The 26,543-nt window shown below is 38.3% G+C and overlaps 1 protein-coding gene across 1 annotated transcript in view; it reads left to right on the forward strand.

The window, feature by feature from the left end:
* Positions 1-25,914, forward strand: part of LOC137430182 (uncharacterized) — a 66,579-nt gene extending 40,665 nt beyond the window's left edge. The window contains exons 12-13 of the mRNA XM_078781062.1: positions 25,352-25,471; positions 25,896-25,914. Coding sequence (XP_078637188.1) covers positions 25,352-25,471; positions 25,896-25,914 — 139 coding nt within the window. The remainder of the gene's footprint in view (positions 1-25,351; positions 25,472-25,895) is intronic.
* The last annotated feature ends 629 nt before the right edge of the window (positions 25,915-26,543 follow it).

Here is a 26,543-nt window from a genome sequence, read left to right on the forward strand (position 1 = left end):
TTTTCCATGGTGAATTGAGTCGAATGCCTTCTTGAAGTCAATGAATGTCATTACGGTGGGTAGATGTTTCCTTTTCACTCGCTTAATGATGCGTTGGAGAGCCAGCACTTGCGAGGTTGTGGTCCTTTTCTCTCTAAACCCGTTTTGGTTGATATGGCTTAGAGGGTCGAGGATGGGGCGGATTCTGTTCAGAATCATCCTGTTGTACTGTACACCTACGCTACAACTGAGCTGAGGCTGATTCCTCGATAGTTGTCAGTTTTACTGATGTCCCTGGATTTAGGGATGGGTATGCCATTGAGGATTGTCCACTACTCAGGAAGCTCTTGATCCATATGGGCCCTAATGATGATGTAAAGTACGAGGTCAACAATTAGTATCCACTTCAACAACTCTCGTACGATAACATCTTCGACACAACTCTTCCCTGCTTTCAGCGAGCCCATCACACACAGCTTGATATCCTTTGTGAGTGAATTTCCCGTCATTGATTGGTAGATCTTCAAAGACTGGTTCTATCTCCTAGTCTTCATTCACTATCACAGGCGGGTTACCCAGAAGGTTCTTGAAGTGACTGAACCATGCATCCCGGCGTTCTCCAGCAGTCTTGCCTGCAATCTGACGTGGTTGTGAGGATTTCTTCCCAGATATCTCCTTACCAAGGTTCCAGCCCTGAGAGTGTTGCTTGTTGGTGTAGTGTTTTTCAATTTTATGGATTTTCTTGGCTAGGTCTTCAGCCATGACTTCATCATATACCTTATCGAGCTGCTCCTTCTTGCTGGCATAGGTTCCTCCATCCTGTTTTCCAACCGCCTTAGACTGGCCATTGGCATCTTCCATCTCTTGCCTTGCCTTGGCCACTCGGGGGTCATCAGATTAGAGTTTTCCCTTCTTCTTCTTGGGTACAGGTGTTAGTACCACTTTCACAGCTTTCTCATGAGCTTTGACAAAGCGCCCATATCTCGATGTTGCTGACTCCTCTTCCTCCAGAATTTGGAACCTATTCTTCACCTCAACTGCATATCAGTCCTGCAACTCATTGTTATTCTCAAGCTCCTTCCAGCTATACCTGGCCTTATTTTCCACCTTCTTCTGCTTTGGTGCACGCAGACTGAGTCTCACCTGAGCCGAGACCACACGATGATCAGAGCCGACGCTTGCAATAGAGTTGAAGGTCCATAACGCTGTTTTGCCATTTCCTCCTTCCTAGTATATAGTCAATGTGTTGCTTGTGCGTCACTTGGTTGATGTCCAGAGGGGATTGCCATGTCCATAGTTTCTTCTGGGGCTTCTGGATCTGGGTGTTGCTTGCTATCGGTGCATGCTCCTCCATCAGGTCCCTGAGGTACTTGCCGTTACGGTTCGTCCTCATGGTAGGAGTGTGGTACTTAATCGGCCCCCAGCCTTCCAATGAAGTCTCCGAATACTGCAAGGAAGTTATAAGTGGGGACTGATTCAATAGTCATGTTCAAAACACTGTAGAAGCTCTTCATCTCCTCCTCTGTTGCAGTGCTGGTGGGCGAGTAGGCAGATATGACTGTTGTGGTCGTGTTGCTCTGAAATGTAGCCATGAGTACTCGCTCTGAGAATGATTCCACACCTGTCAGTGCTTTCTTGGCTGTGGGACTCAGTGTTATTCCAGCTTCGCCAACTGCTGCCTGTGCCATATTGCGCCATGCTGAGGATGTCATCAAGAATTGATCTCAAATCTTGTGATGCACCACCTTCTGAGTTGGGTCCTTGCGTACAATTCTATTCTCCTGAATTCCCATAACCAAAATGTTACAGGTTTTCATGTTGTGTGCCAATTGCAGTTGCCTGGATGGTTTCCTGATGGACCAGGTGTTCATTGTGGATAGTATGATGTTGTTACATTTCAAAAGGGTCGACTTGGGTTTGCTATACTGATCAGCCTCTCCCCTCCCAAATGGGTTTAAGGGAGTAGCGTCATGTTGCCCGACAGGGCGTACAACCGGACCCGCAGCTTTCCTCCTGCTCACTCCCAGAGATGGCAGCCGTATAGGATTTGTCGTATGATCTTGTGCCATAATATATATTCGCCGCTCCTCTCCGTCCCTCTGCTGGCCGTTGGGGAATTCACCTTTTCCGCCCATGTTGTTGGAGTCGACTGGACTCTCATCCTCCAGATGTGCAGGGCCGTCTGCCATTTAAACCGCATGGTTGCAGACCGTTACCCTGGCAAGGGTGGCTGACAGGTACTAACCACCTTGCCCACAGGTGACCTGGGGTTATGCAAGGCAGGAACATCCATCTCCCTGACGCATCAGAAGACATCTGCATACCCAATTCAATACATTAGTGATTTATGGAATACTTGTATCATTAAATATCTCACTAAGCTGATGACGGAAGCAAAGTGACGTCCCTTCCATGGAATGTTATATATTTTTAAATATTCTTATTCTTTAGATTTTAGGATTTTTAACATGTTTTATATCGCCAAGATCCATTTGAATAAATGTTATGAAATGAAATGTAAATTGTTAAAATACAAAATTAATATTGTTGGTGTAATTTTGATGACTATTCCATCATTGGTTTTTGTACAGACACTTGATCTCATTTGCAAATGCACCACAGACACTTGATCTCATTTGCAAATGCACCACAGACACTTAATCTCATTTGCAAATGCACCACAGACACTTGATCTCATTTGCAAATGCACCACAGACACTTGATCTCATTTGCAAATGAAGGCAATTGAACATATTGTTGCAGTTTTGAGTTTGTACAGCGAGTATAATAAAGGTTAAAATTTCCCCCTCATAGTTAGTCATACAAGCAACATGTAGCCTCACGATAGTGTAGTTATTTCTTAGTATTTGTGAGCTTAGTCCTTTTCCATTGTTAGTTCTGCGTTGAGTAGAGTCAGGAGAATAGGCCCTACTTCTACCAACTATCCAGCGTCCCTAGCCTCATTCCCCTTTGCGCTGACTTTGGTTCATTTTGGGCGAATTAACACGAGGCAGGCTAGGAGGGTCGGGGCGGAGCCGAAGGAGGAGCGGCAGAAGCGCTGACGGTAAGCATGAGCCGCCAATCAGGGCTCAGAGGTGGTGGCGGCGGCGCTGCGTCACAGGGCGTGGTGAGAAGGTTCGAGAGGGTTCCAGAAGGTTCGGGGGCGTAGCTATATAACCCGTTGCACAAAGCCCCCGAGAGGACTGCTGCCTGAAAGGACCCTCGCTGATGAACAAAGGACTTGCCCAGGGGAGAACTCACGCGCACTGACCAACCAAGAGAATCGCTGAAGAGGAGTTGTGAGCGTCAGAGAACTGTGAAAGATACGCGGGTAAAGAGAGACGCGCATGAACCGGAATACCGCTATTATAAAGCGACGCTCGGTTGAGTTGGAGGCTGATCGATATACAGTGCATTAAGTCGCGCGAGTGAGAACGGCTGTGTAATCGCCAGCCGCGCTGAGAGTCCCGCATTTGCCGTTCCACCTCATCGGCTGCTTTGTTCGGGAGACACGCCACGAGGTTCCTTCCATCGCCTGCTGCCATCTTCGCGGCACATGCTGGGACCGTGGAGAGCCGGACGGGGCCGTTCCTGGATGACCACGTCGACGCGTTTCGCTGAACATCAACATCTGCAATTCCCTGTGTGAGTGTGACGGGCCCGAGTCCGGGGGATAAGACAAGACTGATTAAGTGCTGCCCTGTGTCTCTGCGTCCCGATCATTGTACATACGTGTGGGAATAATTAAACCTGTGTTCTTCCTTTTTCCATTCGATCGTTCCTGTGATTTCCTTATTGGCTAAGCGTGGTACGAATAGAACCACTCGAATCGGGTTCTACTACTAGGACTGCACGGACCATGTGGTACTCAATCCGCTCAGCGCACCCAAACCACACGTGGCTCGTGCGAGGCTTGCTTCCTCGCTTCTGTGGCGGCGCAGGGAATTAGGTACGAGCGAGAGTTGGTCCCGAAACCCTACTTTGCGTTTGCCCGGAAGGGACATTTCAAGTCTTGGTTCCGTCAAGCCCAGAAAGAACAAGGGGATTAATCCCCCCCTTGGTAAGGAGAAGAAGGGCGGCGAAGAACCGTAATATTTGGTTGTCAGGAGTGGGGATTTGGAACCTGGGACAAAATTTTTAGACAAAATTTTGGACACCAATTGTACATTATGGCCGTAACAATTGGTGTCGGGGAGTGGGATTGGACCTGGAGTGCGCTTCACGCACTTGCAATTGCGAGTGGACGAAATTTAGTTTTTAAAACCAAAATTTTAAATTCGTACCATGGCTAGTCAAGATGGTCGAATGCCGGTGGGGTTAGTAGATGAGGAGGTAGAATCGATAACCCAGGACCCACAGGAAGAGTTGGGAGAAGAGGAGGACATTGAGGGGCCGGCAGCAGGGGTAGAAAATGGCGGCGGCTCGCACGAGGGAATAGGTGGTGAGAGCCGAGCCCGTGGCGCCAATATATATGGGCCTATTTATGACACAAATGATGGCCTTTATGGTCAAGACGGGTGAAGAAATGGAAAAGATGAATGGGACAATGGGTGCCCAAAAGGACGAACTTCGCGGGATAAATAGTAACATGAAGAAGGAAATAAAAGAAATGGGGAAGGACATAAGGCGCAAGCTGAGCGAAGAGGTCGCATTGGGACGCAACGGGGTGAAGCAGTGCGAGGAGCGCGTGGAGAGCGAGGTAGAGCAGAGCGCGGCTAAGTTGACCGAGGGAATAGAAATCGCGACTCGGGGTGTAAAAGAGCCAACGGCCGCCAAATTGGACAGGGAAAATTCATGCGCGCCGGCGGTTGTCGAGGAAATAACTGAAATAGAAGAAACAATTTGGGCCGAAGAGACGGCAGAGAAAGTAAATAAATCGCGGGAGAAAGAAATGGAATGTCCTCAAAGTCTGTGTTGGCACCGTGATGTCGGGCTTGCTAACCCCAATAAAAGTTTGCAGGTGCTGCTGGCGGAGAAGAAGGTCCTCAAGGTGAGTTGGAATGTGTTTGGCGGGAAAAGGGTTTTGGCGCGCTTGTGATCGAGATGAAACCCGGGCGGTCATGGAAGGTCCATGGTGCGGTGTACAAGAGCAAATGGCGCGCGTGTGCGAGAAAAGTGTGCACCGGAATGCGAGTGTGAGGGAGAATGCACACCGGAATGTGTGCGGGAAGAGTGTGTCGGAGAAGAGTGTGTTTCAGAGTGGGCGATGGCCGAGGAGAGTGAGAGAGAATGCACACCGGAATGTGTGCGGGAAGTGTGCATTGGAGAAGTGTGTTACAGGAGAGTGTGCGAAGGAGTGCACACCAGAGCGTGTTATTGGGTGTGTACCATGAGAGTGCACACCCGTGGGCGTTACGGAGTATGTAACAGAAGAGTGTTCGCCAGGGTGTGCGATGGCCGATTGTGTTAAGGAGTGTGTGGAGGAAAAGTGTGTGAGGGGTGTGAGTGCGCCTGGGTGGTGTGCACCTGAGTGTGTAAGAGAAGAGTGTGCAAAGGAGAGTGCTGTAACAGAATGTATGGAGTGTATGGGAGGCGCTGGGCCGCCGCGGTGTGCGAGTGTGGAATGGGTCGCGTGTGGTGAGAACGCGGCTCAAGCATCGTCACAGACCGGGGTAGCGTTTAGCGCGACGGATAGCCGACGTGAGCCCTCGGTGAGTTGTGTGCTGCGGGGACCGGCGGGGATCGATGCCGCGGAGGTTTCACAAGGACTGCCATGCACGATTCGTGCCGGCCCCCGCCCTGTATGGTTGGTGCCGCGCCATGGCGGGAAAGGCGATCGGCGAGGTTCAAGGGGAGGTAGGAGAGTTCGGAGCCGCGCCACCTGGCGGGTGCGGTGCTCCGACCGTGGGCGGTTGGGCCATCGTGCATGGGACCGCGAGGCCCCGCGCAGAGATGGCGCTCTGAACCTCGGCCCGTCCATGCCTCCTCCCCTGGATCGAAAATGCCGGACGGACCCAACCTACAGTAGACCAACCACCCGGATGGATCGCTCGGCCTTTCGAAGCCAAGCTGTGACGATGTAATCCCACACGGAGAGGCTCAAGTGCAGTGGACGAATGGAAATAGTGTACCCTAGTACAGTACATTATGTGCAAAGCAAAGTATAGTCGTTCTTTCAGCGATTTTGCAATCTCCCAATTTGGTACTTTAATGATGTAGTCTGGTGTCTTCATTGGTCTTTTAAGTTCTAAAAACGCTCAAGAATGAAAGCTATTGATTTTAAAATGACATAAATGTGAGTTGAGGCAACGAATATCGAGAAGTGGTGTTGATAATGTGATGTATTTGCGAAACGATAAAACGGGGTGACATAAACGGTGTATTACTGAACTGAAAAAAATCGTGATAAATAGCATCCCGGGAAGGTATGAAACAGAACATGAGACATTTGGGCAAAACACGTGCCAGTCATGTATAAAAATGTGGGACACCTCTAGTCTGCCACCACCCCTGAGGTAATTAATATCTTCGGGGGTGTCCACTGAAGTGTTATGTGGAGGTGGGAGGTGGGGTGTCAGATTTGAGCAGATAAAGCATTAAGTAATTTATGAACGGCCCTGTTGTATTACAATGACACAGACATTGCTTTCAATGAGAGCACACACAAATGTTTAAACATCAATTACAGGACTGATTACATGGTGATAAACAACTATATATTTGAGCTATTGTGCAGTTTTTTTTTTTTGTTTTTTTTTGTTTTTTTTTTTTGTTTTTTTTTGTATACAAGATCGAGGCTCGTGAAAGAGCGAACATTAATCACACAGAAAGACAAACCGACACATAAAACATATAACATAGGGAGCGGTAGACAAGATGGGGAGAGAGGGGGAAGGACACAAACACAACATTTGAGAGCAGGGACCGAGAGACATGGAGACATCGAGAGATCTGAGAGAGGGCGAGGGCTTTGGGGGGGGGGGGGGCGTGGGAAGGGGGCAGTGGGAGAGGTAGAAAACATATGGACACTGCCAGGACTTCCAGGAAAGAAGTTGGAATTTCAAACAAGGTGGATCTGGGGTGAATTAGCGGGGGTAGAAAAGATCAAGGTTTTGGATGGGGGAAGATAAGAGATGGTGGTGAACAGCTGTTTTAAAGACCTGGAGGGAGGAGTGGGATTGAAGGGAGTGAGGTAGTTTGTTCCAGAGGCGGGAGAAAAGAGGAATGAAAGAGTGAAGGTGAGCGGAGAGCCGAGATTTCGGCAGTTTAACCATCAGAGGGTTGCTGGAAGATCTTGTGCGACCTGTAGGAATATTTGGGGGACAGAGCACAGAGAGAGCTGGGGGTGCAAGGCCGAAGAGGAGTCGGTAGAAGACAGAAAGACCACCTACCTGCCTGCGGTGAGTGAGTGAAAGGCCCTCAGAGATAGCTTCATCGCGGGAGATTCCAATAATTCTGAAAGCTTTGGTTTCAACAGCGTGAAGCCGAGCTAGGTGTGAGGCAGGAGCACCGGCCCATAGGGGAGAACAGTATTCCATTGAGCTGCGGATGAAAGCCTTGTATGTGGTGAGGAGCTCAGGTGTGCCGAGGAAGGACTTCGCACGACGGAGGATGCCCAGTCGGCGACTGGCTTTGGAGGCCAGCTTGGAAATGTGGTTTTCCCAAGAAAGATCATGGCAGATAGTGAGACCCAAAATCTTGAGCGACAGAACTTCTTGGAGAGGATTGTTGAGAAAGTAGATGGGAGGGTTGTCCAGTCGATCTTTTCGGAGAGACATAGTAAGAGTGTGAGATTTGTCAGGATTGAAAGACATGTTCCACTTGTTTGACCAGTCTGTGATTTTGTCCAGGTCTTCAGAGAGTGAGGAGGCAGCAGACTGCCGATCTGAGGGAAGAGGAATGGAGCGGCAGAGAGTGGAGTCATCAGCAAAGAGATAGAGAGGATTTTCGAGAGAGTCAGAGAGATCATTGATGAAGACCAGAAAAAGCACGGGGCCCAGAACACTGCCTTGGGGAACTCCAGCCTGAACAGGAAGAGGAGATGAAAGAAACCCATTCAGGGCCACACGTTGACGACGACTAGAGAGGAAGTCCACCAGCCATGCGTGGAGATTTCCATGGATACCAAAGGAGGAGAGTTTGGTGAGCAGAGCGGGGTGCCAGACCGTGTCGAAGGCACGTGATATGTCGAGGGAGACAGCTCTAATTTCCTGTTTGGCATTGAGGACCTCCATCCATTGTTGAGACAGCAGAAGCAGCATGTCCAGAGTAGAGTGACCTGGTCTGAAACCAAATTGATGATCAGAGATCAAGCCATTGGAGAAGAGGAAAGATTTCATATCAGAAGCAATGATGGATTCCATGACTTTGCTGATAATTGGGAGAAGGCTGATTGGTCTGTAGTTGCTAGGATCTGTTTTTGCACCTTTTTTGTGCAAAGCGGTGATGTTGGCTGATTTCCAAGCAGATGGCAGTTGACCTTGAGCAAAAGAGAGGGTGAAGAGAACAGAGAGAGGGTGAGATAGAGCAGCAGAGCAGGATTTTAGGACCCGTGGGCTGATGCCGTCGGGTCCAGTTGCAGAATCAGAGTCGAGGGTTGACAGAAACTTTTCCACCTTGTCAGGAGGAAAGGACACGGAGTCCAGGAGCAGCAGGGTACGACTGGGTATGGTGGGTACAGAGAGGGATGGGTTTGGGACACAAGATTTAGAGGCAAACACAGAGTTGAGGCATTCAGCTTTTTCACGTGCGGAGTCAGCTGTGTAGCCGTTTGAGGTAAGGGAGGGGATGGAGGGGGAACAAACACCAGAAACGGATTTGACCAGACGCCACCAGGATTTGGAAGAGGGAGACAGATAAGAGAGTTCGGTCTTGAGAACGGAGAGATATTGTTTCCTGGCTCTCCTGAGGGTGGACACACACTTGTTTCGGGCTTTGTGAAAGGAAATGAGATTTCCTTCCGTTGGATTTGCTTTCCAGGAGACGAAGGCAAGTTGTTTCTGGGCAACAGCCTCACCACAAGATTCCGTGTACCATGGACGGGAGGAAGGGTATGACAACTGAAGACGAGATGGGATAAATCTGTGCATGAGAGAGAGCAATTTACTTTGGAAGAATTCCCAGGATGAGTTGATGTCAGAGGTGGTAGAGATGGGAGACCAGTCCAGATGATTGATGGCTGCTTGAAGACCGTGCCAGTTGGCCTGAGTGAAATGCCAGACTCGTCGACGCTGAGCAGGCTCCCTGAGGATGGTCAGAGAGATGTCCACTTTAACAAGGACATGATCAGATGATCCGATCGGAGCAGAAGAAGAGCAGCAGACATTTTCAGGGAAGTTAGTCATAACCAAGTCCAGAAGAGAAGATGTTCCGTTGACTGAGATCCGGGTCGGGAAATTGACAGATTGTGTCAGTCCCAGTGAGTCGCAGAAGTCCTTTGCTGAGGAGCCATGGCTGGTGAGAGAGGTACCCACACCCAGCCAACTGGCATGATGACAGTTGAAATCACCACATATGAGGAAGAGAGAGTTGGGATGAGTAGATAGAAGTTGGTCCATATCATCAGACAGCGAGATGTAGATGGAGTCATCACTGTTTGGTGGACGGTACAACACACAAGTAGTGTAATAATGTTGCTTCTGGGACACCTCCGTTTAACATGGGAAATCCCTATCTAATGTCATTTACCCCCTTGTCTTTTTCAAAAATCATAAACACCTCTATTTCTCCCACCCTCATCTTTATGAACCTTTTGTCTGTAGTACCTATCCTTAATGTTGTTCATTAGACCACTCAAACACTACAAATATTTGTTTTCTCTTATAGACCTATCATCCTTCTTCTACATATCATCTGGCAGATTAATCTTTGACCCACTCAAACATTGACCCATTCACTTCCATATTAATTCTTTCCCTCCCTCATTGCCCCTAAACACCTATATTTCTCTCACCCTGTTCTTTACGAACCTTCTAACCTTTTGACATGTTATCCTTATTCATTAGACCACTTAAACACCTGTGATCCTTCTGACCTCATGGACCTTTTAACCTTTTACTCTTAATATCATCTGGTGAATATAACCCACTCAAACAACGACCCTACAAATATTTGTTTATGCGTGGGAAATAATTTAATTCTCCTACAACTCTCTTCACCATCTAATATATTAACAAAAAATATGTTTGAGTTTGGTTCTTTATTAAGATATTTTAACTGAGCTAAGATAAAATGGTAAACCTCCCTCAATGTTCTTGCTTGAGCGCCTCCAGTGCCACATACCATTTTTAAATTAAAGTATATATTTTCCTGACAACCATCAAAGTTTTCCGTCCACTCAAAAATATTTCCATCTTTTTTACCCAATTCACCGGTATTTAAATTAATTCTCTTATTTGTTTTGTGAACTTTTTTACCAGTTGCCTTTTCAATTATACCTATTTGATATTTTTCACATTCATTATGTTTTCCATTTATATACCAAGGTTGATTACACCTCCACTCTTTAGTCTGGTTGATACTTGGTTCTATCATTTATATAATAGTAAAAAAGGCGGCGGTAGCCCGTTAAAATCCCCAACCCCCCCCCCTTTTTAACTTATCACTTATATATATCTTATCACTTATATATATCTTATCACTTATGTATATCTTATCACTTATATATATCTTATCACTTATATATATATCTTATCACTTATATACTTATATAACCATAAGGGAGACTATCAATTCCATTTTCTAAAATAAACCTCTTATCATCAAAAGCCCCCAATGCTTTCTTATTTATCTCTTCTGAATATAATTGATGTTTATAACTTCTTATTCCATTAATCTTTCTAAACTCTTCTTTCTTTGTTGTTAAACAGTTATAATAATCCTTAAAGTTTATTGTTTCTTTAATAACATTTTTCTTTACACCTTTTAACTTCTTATCAGTCTTTTCAACGTTATTCACAATGTATTTATAAGCATAAGCCTTTGACCTCAATCCCACAAATTCACTCATAACATTTCCTCCTAATTCATCCTTGAACTTTCCAATCACCTTTTTATTTTTAGAAGAGAACAACTCACTCTCTGGACTGTAATTACTCGTGTCATAGATATTAATGTCTCTTTTCATGTCTGAATAAACATCGTTGGTATTAATTTTCAAAATAAAACTATCTGTATCCATATAAAGTAGATTAACATCATTTTGATATTTCTTCCTCAAGTTATTATAAAAGTAATCATACATTAATGACTTTGATAAATCAAGAATTGTTGTTCCAATATAAATAGGTTTGTTCATTTCAATACTCTCTTTAATCAAATGGATCGCACAAAAGTTCTCAGTAAAGACCTCAGCTCGAGTAAAACTCGGTCTATTAATTAATTTTGATGCTTGTTCCCAAGATGTTGATAGTCTGATATTTTGTCTTTTCCTCACATTCTCCATAGTCTTACCAAAGACCGCATTATTCATCAATTTATAAAAGTCTTTCTCAAAATCTGTTTTTGACTCTGTTCTTCTTTGTGTATTAAAATCAATGTACCCCTTTAACCAATGACTTTGATTGAACTTTAGAACCCTATGGATCTTCTCTACTCTTAGACCTTTTGATAAATATTGTCGCAAATTTCTTTGGTGTAGAACATAATTTTTCTTGTTATATAATGTAGTAAGTAATTTTTCTGTTGATTCACCTATATCAAACGATCGTTGATAATCACTCAACCATTCTTTCTTTGGACTTTCTTTCTCACAAGCAAATGGGAGATCTTTGTGTAGGTTATGGAGTTCCTCTGGATATTTTAAATCAATTTCAAAATAATAACCAACTTTTTCTTCATCCAATTCTTTTTGTGTAGAGATACATACATCTTGTAAAACGTTTTTGTAGTCTTTTTCCTTTACCCATCTAAGTTTTCCATAAGGAAGAGCCTGAGACATTGCCCAGCCATACAGGTTGTTCGCGTCATAGTACATCAAGTAAGAACTCTCTTTCGTTGGATCATAATTTGGAAGATATTTGTTATTTGCTTTTGCGTATCTACTCGAGCAGACTTGTGAAATTCCACCTCTTTTTGCCTTTTCAATCATCAAAAGCATATCAACATCGGTTATCAAATCCAAATCTTGTTTTGTCATTTTCAACATCGCACTCCAGGCCAATCCAGGTGCTGTGTAGTAGTGAGCAGGATCCAATCCATATCCAGTGCGACAAACAGATCTAAAGGCTTCAAATACATCGGCCAATAAAAGCACATCAGTTTTGAGATACAAATCGTGATACTCGCCAAGATTCTTGATGTTATATTTTTCCCAAACATTTTGTGCGTGTACATAATCTTTATCAGATATATGACTATTATTTAATTTGTTATAGAAATTTTCTTTTGAAGGAAGTTGTGTTTCATTGAATCTCTCAAATGAGTCCATATAGTCATAGGGGTAAATTCCCTTTTGTGTTAGAAAATCTTTATCTAAAAAATACTCTGAAAGACATGGAAACTCTTTTAGATTTTGAACCAAGTTAACCAATGGACTTGCCATGAATTTAAATGTATCAAGAAATCTGATATGAGTAATAGGAGATGTGTGAATTGTTTTTGTGAATGAAATGTATTTCTGATCCGTGTTTGGAATTGCTGAGATACTTCCAGAAGTCTTTGAGAGTTCCTTGATAAATAGATGTGTATCATAATGAGCGTTGTTATGAAGAAAGACAGGAATGAAAGAGGGGAGTTGATAATTAATATTACAACTTTGATGAGCCGGACCTCTATATTTACCAGTGAGATGACAATGGTCTCTAACCTTTAGACCTTTACCAATTTTCTCCTCACAAATATGACAGACATTGTTTTTTATAAATTCCCTTTTTTCTTTACTTGTTAAGGACATTGGTTTATTGGTTTCTCTCATTATCTTGGTTAATCGAACACAGTCTTTTTCTAGTCGTTTCACAAACTCCTCTGGGGTATTTGAGCCTCTATACATCTCTAACTTGTTATATTTATCACCAACGGATGATTTGATATAATAACAAAAACCACAAGGAGTATGTTTTTGATATTTATTTGTGTATGATTCTTTTGGATCTTGAGAAGCAGTATCAATTTTTTCTAAAATACTTTCAAAATCAGCATATATAACAAATGGATGTTTGATCTTTTTATTTTCATCTTTGAATGTGATCTTTGAGCCTTCTTTAGGCATATTGATTACCGTTGATTTATGTTCGCCACAATAATTTGAATGTTTATCTAATCTTTCTTGTGAATTGAAGAAGTTAAGACAACGCAAACAAATATATATTTTATTTGTTCTCTTACAGACTTGTGGTTTTATTAATTTAGCAATATCTTTGATGTATGTATAATGTGAATTTTCGTCTGAATTAAAATATAGAAGATTAATATGAGTTTGTTTACAATTGTCAGAAAGCTTTAAAACCTGAATGTTGTTTGTTTCTGTTAGACCATAAACATTAACTGATAAATTATTCATCTTTTCAAATTTAGGAATATCATTTAAAGTCATCGGAAACTTTAGATCTTTCGTATTTAATGTATTCTCATATTTTTTATAATGAGATACTCTTTCATCATGAAAATGTGGAGGATGTAAGTGTGCTAAAATAGACCAGAGAAAACATTTATTGTCTTTATTTTTGATATTGATAACTGCTTTTCTATTTTTGATAACACTGGGTAAATCAATGTAAGAAGAAGCTTTTAGAGGATCTGATTTAAGAATATGAATGTCTATGTAAATAATTTTTCCTATATTGAATCCACTTCCTACGATTGAATTATCCACATCTTGCTCTTGTTTAATAAGTTCATCATAGACTCCTGATGTTTTAAAATCTTGATATGAAGATATAAAGTGTGGCTCAGTTCTCATGTATGGTGCATCTATAACTCCTTCATCCTTTGTCATTTCTAATTTTACTCCCATATAAAATTTAAGTGGTTTCATTTCCTTTAGTGTTTTTTCAATCAACGTTTGAACAGCAGGTTTAACTATTTCTACAGCATCAACTATAGACTCTGGTTCAGGAGGTTTGAAGTTAAAGACTCTTATTTTAATATGTCCTTTGAATGCTCCATCAGAGTTTTTAGTTGTGATAAAATTTGATAAATGTAGATTTGTTTTAAGATGTATTTTGAAGCCTTTCTTGAGGATATTTTTATTACATGTAGAACAGTGTTTTGTTTCAGGTGGAAGAGGGGAAAGTTTGTTTAAAATGTTGTATGTATGTTTTGCGGTGAGAATATGTTGTTTATAATATTTTACTTCCTTCTCGCAAGTATCACAATAAACCATATTTATAGCGTGAGAAAACGTGGTGTTTTATATATATCACTGTGCTTAAAATAAAACACTTTTGAGCTTTACAGCTCCGTTTTATATATATCACTGTGCTTAAACTAAAACACTTTTTCACTCAGAATCATCTAAGTCATAACTATCACATGAATACTCAGAATCATACTCAGAGTCATCAATAAAGCTACTCTCATAACTATCATTTGAGCACAAACTATTAGTATCATAACTATCATCTGTGTTCAATGAAATACTATCATCACCATCATCCAAGTTCAATGAAATACTATCATCACTATCGTCCGAGTTCAATGAAATAGTAAAATCTTCACTGCTGTATTGACTCATATTTAATTAGCAAGAAAAATATTCCCATCAATATCTATATACTTTCTTTCATTAACAGATTCAATCTCTACAATTTTTATATCAAAAGTTATCTTTAAATAATCTCTAACTATCATAGAACGAAATGACATTTCACCAGAAATATTAACATCATTCATTTTACTTAGATCTACACCCTTTGGATTATTAAAGAAAATACAAATGTCTCCTCTAGAATTATTAATGGTCTTATCATTCTTTTTCAAAGTATCGTGGTCAATCACTTTTTCAAGCTTTGAATAAATTGCCAGGAGTAGAGGAGAAACTTTTGTTAGATTTACTTTAATAATCCAAAGGGTGTAGATCTAAGTAAAATGAATGATGTTAATATTTCTGGTGAAATGTCATTTCGTTCTATGATAGTTAGAGATTATTTAAAGATAACTTTTGATATAAAAATTGTAGAGATTGAATCTGTTAATGAAAGAAAGTATATAGATATTGATGGGAATATTTTTCTTGCTAATTAAATATGAGTCAATACAGCAGTGAAGATTTTACTATTTCATTGAACTCGGACGATAGTGATGATAGTATTTCATTGAACTTGGATGATGGTGATGATAGTATTTCATTGAACACAGATGATAGTTATGATACTAATAGTTTGTGCTCAAATGATAGTTATGAGAGTAGCTTTATTGATGACTCTGAGTATGATTCTGAGTATTCATGTGATAGTTATGACTTAGATGATTCTGAGTGAAAAAGTGTTTTAGTTTAAGCACAGTGATATATATAAAACGGAGCTGTAAAGCTCAAAAGTGTTTTATTTTAAGCACAGTGATATATATAAAACACCACGTTTTCTCACGCTATAAATATGGTTTATTGTGATACTTGCGAGAAGGAAGTAAAATATTATAAACAACATATTCTCACCGCAAAACATACATACAACATTTTAAACAAACTTTCCCCTCTTCCACCTGAAACAAAACACTGTTCTACATGTAATAAAAATATCCTCAAGAAAGGCTTCAAAATACATCTTAAAACAAATCTACATTTATCAAATTTTATCACAACTAAAAACTCTGATGGAGCATTCAAAGGACATATTAAAATAAGAGTCTTTAACTTCAAACCTCCTGAACCAGAGTCTATAGTTGATGCTGTAGAAATAGTTAAACCTGCTGTTCAAACGTTGATTGAAAAAACACTAAAGGAAATGAAACCACTTAAATTTTATATGGGAGTAAAATTAGAAATGACAAAGGATGAAGGAGTTATAGATGCACCATACATGAGAACTGAGCCACACTTTATATCTTCATATCAAGATTTTAAAACATCAGGAGTCTATGATGAACTTATTAAACAAGAGCAAGATGTGGATAATTCAATCGTAGGAAGTGGATTCAATATAGGAAAAATTATTTACATAGACATTCATATTCTTAAATCAGATCCTCTAAAAGCTTCTTCTTACATTGATTTACCCAGTGTTATCAAAAATAGAAAAGCAGTTATCAATATCAAAAATAAAGACAATAAATGTTTTCTCTGGTCTATTTTAGCACACTTACATCCTCCACATTTTCATGATGAAAGAGTATCTCATTATAAAAAATATGAGAATACATTAAATACGAAAGATCTAAAGTTTCCGATGACTTTAAATGATATTCCTAAATTTGAAAAGATGAATAATTTATCAGTTAATGTTTATGGTCTAACAGAAACAAACAACATTCAGGTTTTAAAGCTTTCTGACAATTGTAAACAAACTCATATTAATCTTCTATATTTTAATTCAGACGAAAATTCACATTATACATACATCAAAGATATTGCTAAATTAATAAAACCACAAGTCTGTAAGAGAACAAATAAAATATATATTTGTTTGCGTTGTCTTAACTTCTTCAATTCACAAGAAAGATTAGATAAACATTCAAATTATTGTGGCGAACATAAATCAACGGTAATCAATATGCCTAAAGAAGGCTCAAAGATCACATTCAAAGATGAAAATAAAAAGATCAAACATCCATTTGTTATATATGCTGATTTTGAAAGTATTTTAGAAAAAATTGATACTGCTTCTCAAGATCCAAAAGAATCATACACAAATAAATATCAAAAACCACAAGGAGTATGTTTTTGATATTTATTTGTGTATGATTCTTTTGGATCTTGAGAAGCAGTATCAATTTTTTCTAAAATACTTTCAAAATCAGCATATATAACAAATGGATGTTTGATCTTTTTATTTTCATCTTTGAATGTGATCTTTGAGCCTTCTTTAGGCATATTGATTACCGTTGATTTATGTTCGCCACAATAATTTGAATGTTTATCTAATCTTTCTTGTGAATTGAAGAAGTTAAGACAACGCAAACAAATATATATTTTATTTGTTCTCTTACAGACTTGTGGTTTTATTAATTTAGCAATATCTTTGATGTATGTATAATGTGAATTTTCGTCTGAATTAAAATATAGAAGATTAATATGAGTTTGTTTACAATTGTCAGAAAGCTTTAAAACCTGAATGTTGTTTGTTTCTGTTAGACCATAAACATTAACTGATAAATTATTCATCTTTTCAAATTTAGGAATATCATTTAAAGTCATCGGAAACTTTAGATCTTTCGTATTTAATGTATTCTCATATTTTTTATAATGAGATACTCTTTCATCATGAAAATGTGGAGGATGTAAGTGTGCTAAAATAGACCAGAGAAAACATTTATTGTCTTTATTTTTGATATTGATAACTGCTTTTCTATTTTTGATAACACTGGGTAAATCAATGTAAGAAGAAGCTTTTAGAGGATCTGATTTAAGAATATGAATGTCTATGTAAATAATTTTTCCTATATTGAATCCACTTCCTACGATTGAATTATCCACATCTTGCTCTTGTTTAATAAGTTCATCATAGACTCCTGATGTTTTAAAATCTTGATATGAAGATATAAAGTGTGGCTCAGTTCTCATGTATGGTGCATCTATAACTCCTTCATCCTTTGTCATTTCTAATTTTACTCCCATATAAAATTTAAGTGGTTTCATTTCCTTTAGTGTTTTTTCAATCAACGTTTGAACAGCAGGTTTAACTATTTCTACAGCATCAACTATAGACTCTGGTTCAGGAGGTTTGAAGTTAAAGACTCTTATTTTAATATGTCCTTTGAATGCTCCATCAGAGTTTTTAGTTGTGATAAAATTTGATAAATGTAGATTTGTTTTAAGATGTATTTTGAAGCCTTTCTTGAGGATATTTTTATTACATGTAGAACAGTGTTTTGTTTCAGGTGGAAGAGGGGAAAGTTTGTTTAAAATGTTGTATGTATGTTTTGCGGTGAGAATATGTTGTTTATAATATTTTACTTCCTTCTCGCAAGTATCACAATAAACCATATTTATAGCGTGAGAAAACGTGGTGTTTTATATATATCACTGTGCTTAAAATAAAACACTTTTGAGCTTTACAGCTCCGTTTTATATATATCACTGTGCTTAAACTAAAACACTTTTTCACTCAGAATCATCTAAGTCATAACTATCACATGAATACTCAGAATCATACTCAGAGTCATCAATAAAGCTACTCTCATAACTATCATTTGAGCACAAACTATTAGTATCATAACTATCATCTGTGTTCAATGAAATACTATCATCACCATCATCCAAGTTCAATGAAATACTATCATCACTATCGTCCGAGTTCAATGAAATAGTAAAATCTTCACTGCTGTATTGACTCATATTTAATTAGCAAGAAAAATATTCCCATCAATATCTATATACTTTCTTTCATTAACAGATTCAATCTCTACAATTTTTATATCAAAAGTTATCTTTAAATAATCTCTAACTATCATAGAACGAAATGACATTTCACCAGAAATATTAACATCATTCATTTTACTTAGATCTACACCCTTTGGATTATTAAAGTAAATCTAACAAAAGTTTCTCCTCTACTCCTGGCAATTTATTCAAAGCTTGAAAAAGTGATTGACCACGATACTTTGAAAAAGAATGATAAGACCATTAATAATTCTAGAGGAGACATTTGTATTTTCTTTAATAATCCAAAGGGTGTAGATCTAAGTAAAATGAATGATGTTAATATTTCTGGTGAAATGTCATTTCGTTCTATGATAGTTAGAGATTATTTAAAGATAACTTTTGATATAAAAATTGTAGAGATTGAATCTGTTAATGAAAGAAAGTATATAGATATTGATGGGAATATTTTTCTTGCTAATTAAATATGAGTCAATACAGCAGTGAAGATTTTACTATTTCATTGAACTCGGACGATAGTGATGATAGTATTTCATTGAACTTGGATGATGGTGATGATAGTATTTCATTGAACACAGATGATAGTTATGATACTAATAGTTTGTGCTCAAATGATAGTTATGAGAGTAGCTTTATTGATGACTCTGAGTATGATTCTGAGTATTCATGTGATAGTTATGACTTAGATGATTCTGAGTGAAAAAGTGTTTTAGTTTAAGCACAGTGATATATATAAAACGGAGCTGTAAAGCTCAAAAGTGTTTTATTTTAAGCACAGTGATATATATAAAACACCACGTTTTCTCACGCTATAAATATGGTTTATTGTGATACTTGCGAGAAGGAAGTAAAATATTATAAACAACATATTCTCACCGCAAAACATACATACAACATTTTAAACAAACTTTCCCCTCTTCCACCTGAAACAAAACACTGTTCTACATGTAATAAAAATATCCTCAAGAAAGGCTTCAAAATACATCTTAAAACAAATCTACATTTATCAAATTTTATCACAACTAAAAACTCTGATGGAGCATTCAAAGGACATATTAAAATAAGAGTCTTTAACTTCAAACCTCCTGAACCAGAGTCTATAGTTGATGCTGTAGAAATAGTTAAACCTGCTGTTCAAACGTTGATTGAAAAAACACTAAAGGAAATGAAACCACTTAAATTTTATATGGGAGTAAAATTAGAAATGACAAAGGATGAAGGAGTTATAGATGCACCATACATGAGAACTGAGCCACACTTTATATCTTCATATCAAGATTTTAAAACATCAGGAGTCTATGATGAACTTATTAAACAAGAGCAAGATGTGGATAATTCAATCGTAGGAAGTGGATTCAATATAGGAAAAATTATTTACATAGACATTCATATTCTTAAATCAGATCCTCTAAAAGCTTCTTCTTACATTGATTTACCCAGTGTTATCAAAAATAGAAAAGCAGTTATCAATATCAAAAATAAAGACAATAAATGTTTTCTCTGGTCTATTTTAGCACACTTACATCCTCCACATTTTCATGATGAAAGAGTATCTCATTATAAAAAATATGAGAATACATTAAATACGAAAGATCTAAAGTTTCCGATGACTTTAAATGATATTCCTAAATTTGAAAAGATGAATAATTTATCAGTTAATGTTTATGGTCTAACAGAAACAAACAACATTCAGGTTTTAAAGCTTTCTGACAATTGTAAACAAACTCATATTAATCTTCTATATTTTAATTCAGACGAAAATTCACATTATACATACATCAAAGATATTGCTAAATTAATAAAACCACAAGTCTGTAAGAGAACAAATAAAATATATATTTGTTTGCGTTGTCTTAACTTCTTCAATTCACAAGAAAGATTAGATAAACATTCAAATTATTGTGGCGAACATAAATCAACGGTAATCAATATGCCTAAAGAAGGCTCAAAGATCACATTCAAAGATGAAAATAAAAAGATCAAACATCCATTTGTTATATATGCTGATTTTGAAAGTATTTTAGAAAAAATTGATACTGCTTCTCAAGATCCAAAAGAATCATACACAAATAAATATCAAAAACATACTCCTTGTGGTTTTTGTTATTATATCAAATCATCCGTTGGTGATAAATATAACAAGTTAGAGATGTATAGAGGCTCAAATACCCCAGAGGAGTTTGTGAAACGACTAGAAAAAGACTGTGTTCGATTAACCAAGATAATGAGAGAAACCAATAAACCAATGTCCTTAACAAGTAAAGAAAAAAGGGAATTTATAAAAAACAATGTCTGTCATATTTGTGAGGAGAAAATTGGTAAAGGTCTAAAGGTTAGAGACCATTGTCATCTCACTGGTAAATATAGAGGTCCGGCTCATCAAAGTTGTAATATTAATTATCAACTCCCCTCTTTCATTCCTGTCTTTCTTCATAACAACGCTCATTATGATACACATCTATTTATCAAGGAACTCTCAAAGACTTCTGGAAGTATCTCAGCAATTCCAAACACGGATCAGAAATACATTTCATTCACAAAAACAATTCACACATCTCCTATTACTCATATCAGATTTCTTGATACATTTAAATTCATGGCAAGTCCATTGGTTAACTTGGTTCAAAATCTAAAAGAGTTTCCATGTCTTTCAGAGTATTTTTTAGATAAAGATTTTCTAACACAAAAGGGAATTTACCCCTATGACTATATGGACTCATTTGAGAGATTCAATGAAACACAACTTCCTTCAAAAGAAAATTTCTATAACAAATTAAATAATAGTCATATATCTGATAAAGATTATGTACACGCACAAAATGTTTGGGAAAAATATAACATCAAGAATCTTGGCGAGTATCACGATTTGTATCTCAAAACTGATGTGCTTTTATTGGCCGATGTATTTGAAGCCTTTAGATCTGTTTGTCGCACTGGATATGGATTGGATCCTGCTCACTACTACACAGCACCTGGATTGGCCTGGAGTGCGATGTTGAAAATGACAAAACAAGATTTGGATTTGATAACCGATGTTGATATGCTTTTGATGATTGAAAAGGCAAAAAGAGGTGGAATTTCACAAGTCTGCTCGAGTAGATACGCAAAAGCAAATAACAAATATCTTCCAAATTATGATCCAACGAAAGAGAGTTCTTACTTGATGTACTATGACGCGAACAACCTGTATGGCTGGGCAATGTCTCAGGCTCTTCCTTATGGAAAACTTAGATGGGTAAAGGAAAAAGACTACAAAAACGTTTTACAAGATGTATGTATCTCTACACAAAAAGAATTGGATGAAGAAAAAGTTGGTTATTATTTTGAAATTGATTTAAAATATCCAGAGGAACTCCATAACCTACACAAAGATCTCCCATTTGCTTGTGAGAAAGAAAGTCCAAAGAAAGAATGGTTGAGTGATTATCAACGATCGTTTGATATAGGTGAATCAACAGAAAAATTACTTACTACATTATATAACAAGAAAAATTATGTTCTACACCAAAGAAATTTGCGACAATATTTATCAAAAGGTCTAAGAGTAGAGAAGATCCATAGGGTTCTAAAGTTCAATCAAAGTCATTGGTTAAAGGGGTACATTGATTTTAATACACAAAGAAGAACAGAGTCAAAAACAGATTTTGAGAAAGACTTTTATAAATTGATGAATAATGCGGTCTTTGGTAAGACTATGGAGAATGTGAGGAAAAGACAAAATATCAGACTATCAACATCTTGGGAACAAGCATCAAAATTAATTAATAGACCGAGTTTTACTCGAGCTGAGGTCTTTACTGAGAACTTTTGTGCGATCAATTTGATTAAAGAGAGTATTGAAATGAACAAACCTATTTATATTGGAACAACAATTCTTGATTTATCAAAGTCATTAATGTATGATTACTTTTATAATAACTTGAGGAAGAAATATCAAAATGATGTTAATCTACTTTATATGGATACAGATAGTTTTATTTTGAAAATTAATACCAACGATGTTTATTCAGACATGAAAAGAGACATTAATATCTATGACACGAGTAATTACAGTCCAGAGAGTGAGTTGTTCTCTTCTAAAAATAAAAAGGTGATTGGAAAGTTCAAGGATGAATTAGGAGGAAATGTTATGAGTGAATTTGTGGGATTGAGGTCAAAGGCTTATGCTTATAAATACATTGTGAATAACGTTGAAAAGACTGATAAGAAGTTAAAAGGTGTAAAGAAAAATGTTATTAAAGAAACAATAAACTTTAAGGATTATTATAACTGTTTAACAACAAAGAAAGAAGAGTTTAGAAAGATTAATGGAATAAGAAGTTATAAACATCAATTATATTCAGAAGAGATAAATAAGAAAGCATTGGGGGCTTTTGATGATAAGAGGTTTATTTTAGAAAATGGAATTGATAGTCTCCCTTATGGTTATATAAGTATATAAGTGATAAGATATATATATAAGTGATAAGATATATATAAGTGATAAGATATACATAAGTGATAAGATATATATAAGTGATAAGATATATATAAGTGATAAGTTAAAAAGGGGGGGGGGTTGGGGATTTTAACGGGCTACCGCCGCCTTTTTTACTATTATATAAATGATAGAACCAAGTATCAACCAGACTAAAGAGTGGAGGTGTAATCAACCTTGGTATATAAATGGAAAACATAATGAATGTGAAAAATATCAAATAGGTATAATTGAAAAGGCAACTGGTAAAAAAGTTCACAAAACAAATAAGAGAATTAATTTAAATACCGGTGAATTGGGTAAAAAAGATGGAAATATTTTTGAGTGGACGGAAAACTTTGATGGTTGTCAGGAAAATATATACTTTAATTTAAAAATGGTATGTGGCACTGGAGGCGCTCAAGCAAGAACATTGAGGGAGGTTTACCATTTTATCTTAGCTCAGTTAAAATATCTTAATAAAGAACCAAACTCAAACATATTTTTTGTTAATATATTAGATGGTGAAGAGAGTTGTAGGAGAATTAAATTATTTCCCACGCATAAACAAATATTTGTAGGGTCGTTGTTTGAGTGGGTTATATTCACCAGATGATATTAAGAGTAAAAGGTTAAAAGGTCCATGAGGTCAGAAGGATCACAGGTGTTTAAGTGGTCTAATGAATAAGGATAACATGTCAAAAGGTTAGAAGGTTCGTAAAGAACAGGGTGAGAGAAATATAGGTGTTTAGGGGCAATGAGGGAGGGAAAGAATTAATATGGAAGTGAATGGGTCAATGTTTGAGTGGGTCAAAGATTAATCTGCCAGATGATATGTAGAAGAAGGATGATAGGTCTATAAGAGAAAACAAATATTTGTAGTGTTTGAGTGGTCTAATGAACAACATTAAGGATAGGTACTACAGACAAAAGGTTCATAAAGATGAGGGTGGGAGAAATAGAGGTGTTTATGATTTTTGAAAAAGACAAGGGGGTAAATGACATTAGATAGGGATTTCCCATGTTAAACGGAGGTGTCCCAGAAGCAACATTATTACACTACTCACACATATGAACAAGAGGTGGGAGCGAATGGGAAGCCGTAGCCAGAGGTATTCCTGGGGGTGAGGTGGAGAGAGTGCAGTGCAGGGCGAGTGAGGAAGAGAGTTTTTGATAAAGATAGCAACCCCGCCTCCAGGACGAGGCTCAGGTCTATCATACCGGAGGAGGGAGTAGCCCGGGAGAGATACTATGGAATCAGAGACATCATAAAGGAGGAAAGTTTCTGTTAAGCAGATCACGTCTGGTTTGACAGAAGCAACCTGTATGGAGAGATCAGTTAAGTTTGAACGAAGGCCCCGGATGTTTGAGGTCCATACCGTTAATGAAGAGGAAGGGGGAGCATCAGATACAGAACAGGGGGGAGGAGGGGTAGGGCAAGATTTGGAAGTGGCTCATCATTAGGTTTATATAAGAATCGATTTGATTAAGTGTGGAATAAGTGTGTTTATAGTAAGTGTGTAAGTGTGTTTATATATAGTTTATATATGTAGTTTATATATGTTTATATATACTTACTATAGTAAGTGTGTTTCAAGTGTGTAACCCCCAAGCCCAGCTATAAACTTAAATGCATCTCCAAAACGCACAGCGTATCCTACAGATGAACGCCCCTACCAAGCACTAACTTAAACAAGAAACCCAATGCTATTGGGATGCATCTCTCTTTTATTTAACCTTTTACCATCTCCATAATTTTTCACTCTTGTCTCCAATTTATTGTTTATTACCCTCGCCAGAGGCGAGGGTCTGTTTGTCTGTTTGCATTTGAGTCTGTTTGTCCGCACAGAATAAATATGATTTTCTATGCAACCATTGGTCTGATTGAAAGGAAATTTTCACCATAGGTGCAACTCCACCTGTATAATTTTTGATAATAATTATGACGTCATAGATCACGTGGTTCGGCCGCCATCTTGGAAAAACCGAAAAACTTTGCACCTCTATATCTCCGAAAGCGCTGAATAGAAAAAATTGAGACATGTGTCATTGTAAAGAACTCTCCATGGGGGAATTAAAATGTTAATGATGTCATAGGTGCCTCCATTATGACATCATAATTCGACAAGTACAAAACTTCATCCTATCAAGATGAAATTTCTTGAGCATAATCTAAGAATGAAGTAGTTTAGAAAAAAAATAATGACGTCATCGGTCACGTGGATCGGCCGCCATATTTGTTTGAACACACAAGCCTTAAAAACCACTGAAAATACATCCTGGTGAGGGTTTGCAATCTCTGATTGCTCTTTCTTGTTTTTAAGATGTTGAGGAGCTGAAATCAGTTTTATATGTTTTCATCATAAGTTTACCAAAGCACAATGCTTCCTTTCCATCTGTTTACACGTGTGCTGTTAATGTGGGGTGGTGGTGGTTACCTGCTGCAATACAGATGTTGTGGGATCTTCAGCAAGCATGTCTTTTACCTTTTTCTTTTCCAGGTCGTCTCGTTCAAGTTCTTTCTCGGGCTCGTCTCGCAGCCAGTCACGTCGACCATCACACTCTGGTTCGTCTTTTTCATCCAATTCAAGCCGTTCCTCTGCCTCCCCAAGTCCTTCAAGGTAGGGCAGGGTTTCAAGGCAATGACTAACCCTGCCCCCTTAATGTTTGCATTTTCATTATTCATGAATATCGGCTGAACATTGTTTGGTTGATGTATTGTCATCAAAATAGTGTGGGGCTTGTTATTTCAAGAGGTTTTTTGCTTTCCTTTTGTTTTACTTCAACTTATGAGTTCCAATTCAGTTTTTTGTGAAGTCAAAATACAAAATGAGAACCAAGGAGAGAGATTGAATGAGGGAAGCTCATTCAATGATACGCGGATGTTTTCCCACATTCGTTAAAAAAAAAATGCTGACATCAAATGGATGGAGGTGAAAGGCAAAAACGCAAGGTCAAATACCGTATTCTTCTTGTGCAGGTCATGTCGTGATTGGGTATTTGCAATGTGGTGTGCACATGCTTTGTTTGCTTTTTCATTATCAGAACGGCCTTTCTCGTTTGACATTCGCTGGGATTATTGGCTTTTCTTATTGGCACACCCTCCAAACTTGAAACATCTGTAAACAACCTGTACATGGAAAAGCCTTTTTTTTTTTTTGTATACTGAATCGAGGCTCGTGAAAGAGCTAACATTTATTTCACAAACAAATCAACCAGACAAACAAAATATACAAAAAGAGGGAGCGGAAGACAAGATGGGGAGAGAAGGGGAAGCACACAACCACAACATTTGAGAGCAGGGAGAAGTGTGGGAGGGAGAGGGCTTGGGGGCAGGAGGCATGGGAGGGGGAGGGGGGGGGGGGGAGAGGTATAAAACACAAGGGAAACATAAGGGTATATAAGTTGACTCTACGTTGCATCAATCAAATAAGACAGATCCCTTTCAATATCCCCAATGGCCTCCTAAAAAGTGCCAGTAATGCGGCGTTCACCGCCATTGCATGGGGCTGTGTTTACTGGCTCCACATCGCCCCAAACTCCATTACGCACGTGGTCAAGCCGGAGAAGAAGGGCGTGGCCCACACCTCGTATGTTAGATGGAATTGTAACTAGAATTGGAGGTGAATATGATGGTGCATACAATGGGAAAAATTATTAGCCCCCAACCCAGCTTCAGCCTGGCTGAGGCTT

This window comes from Myxine glutinosa, chromosome 6 (genome assembly GCF_964187855.1).
Source record: "Myxine glutinosa chromosome 6, kmMyxGlut1.1, whole genome shotgun sequence".
NCBI lineage: Eukaryota > Metazoa > Chordata > Myxini > Myxiniformes > Myxinidae > Myxine > Myxine glutinosa.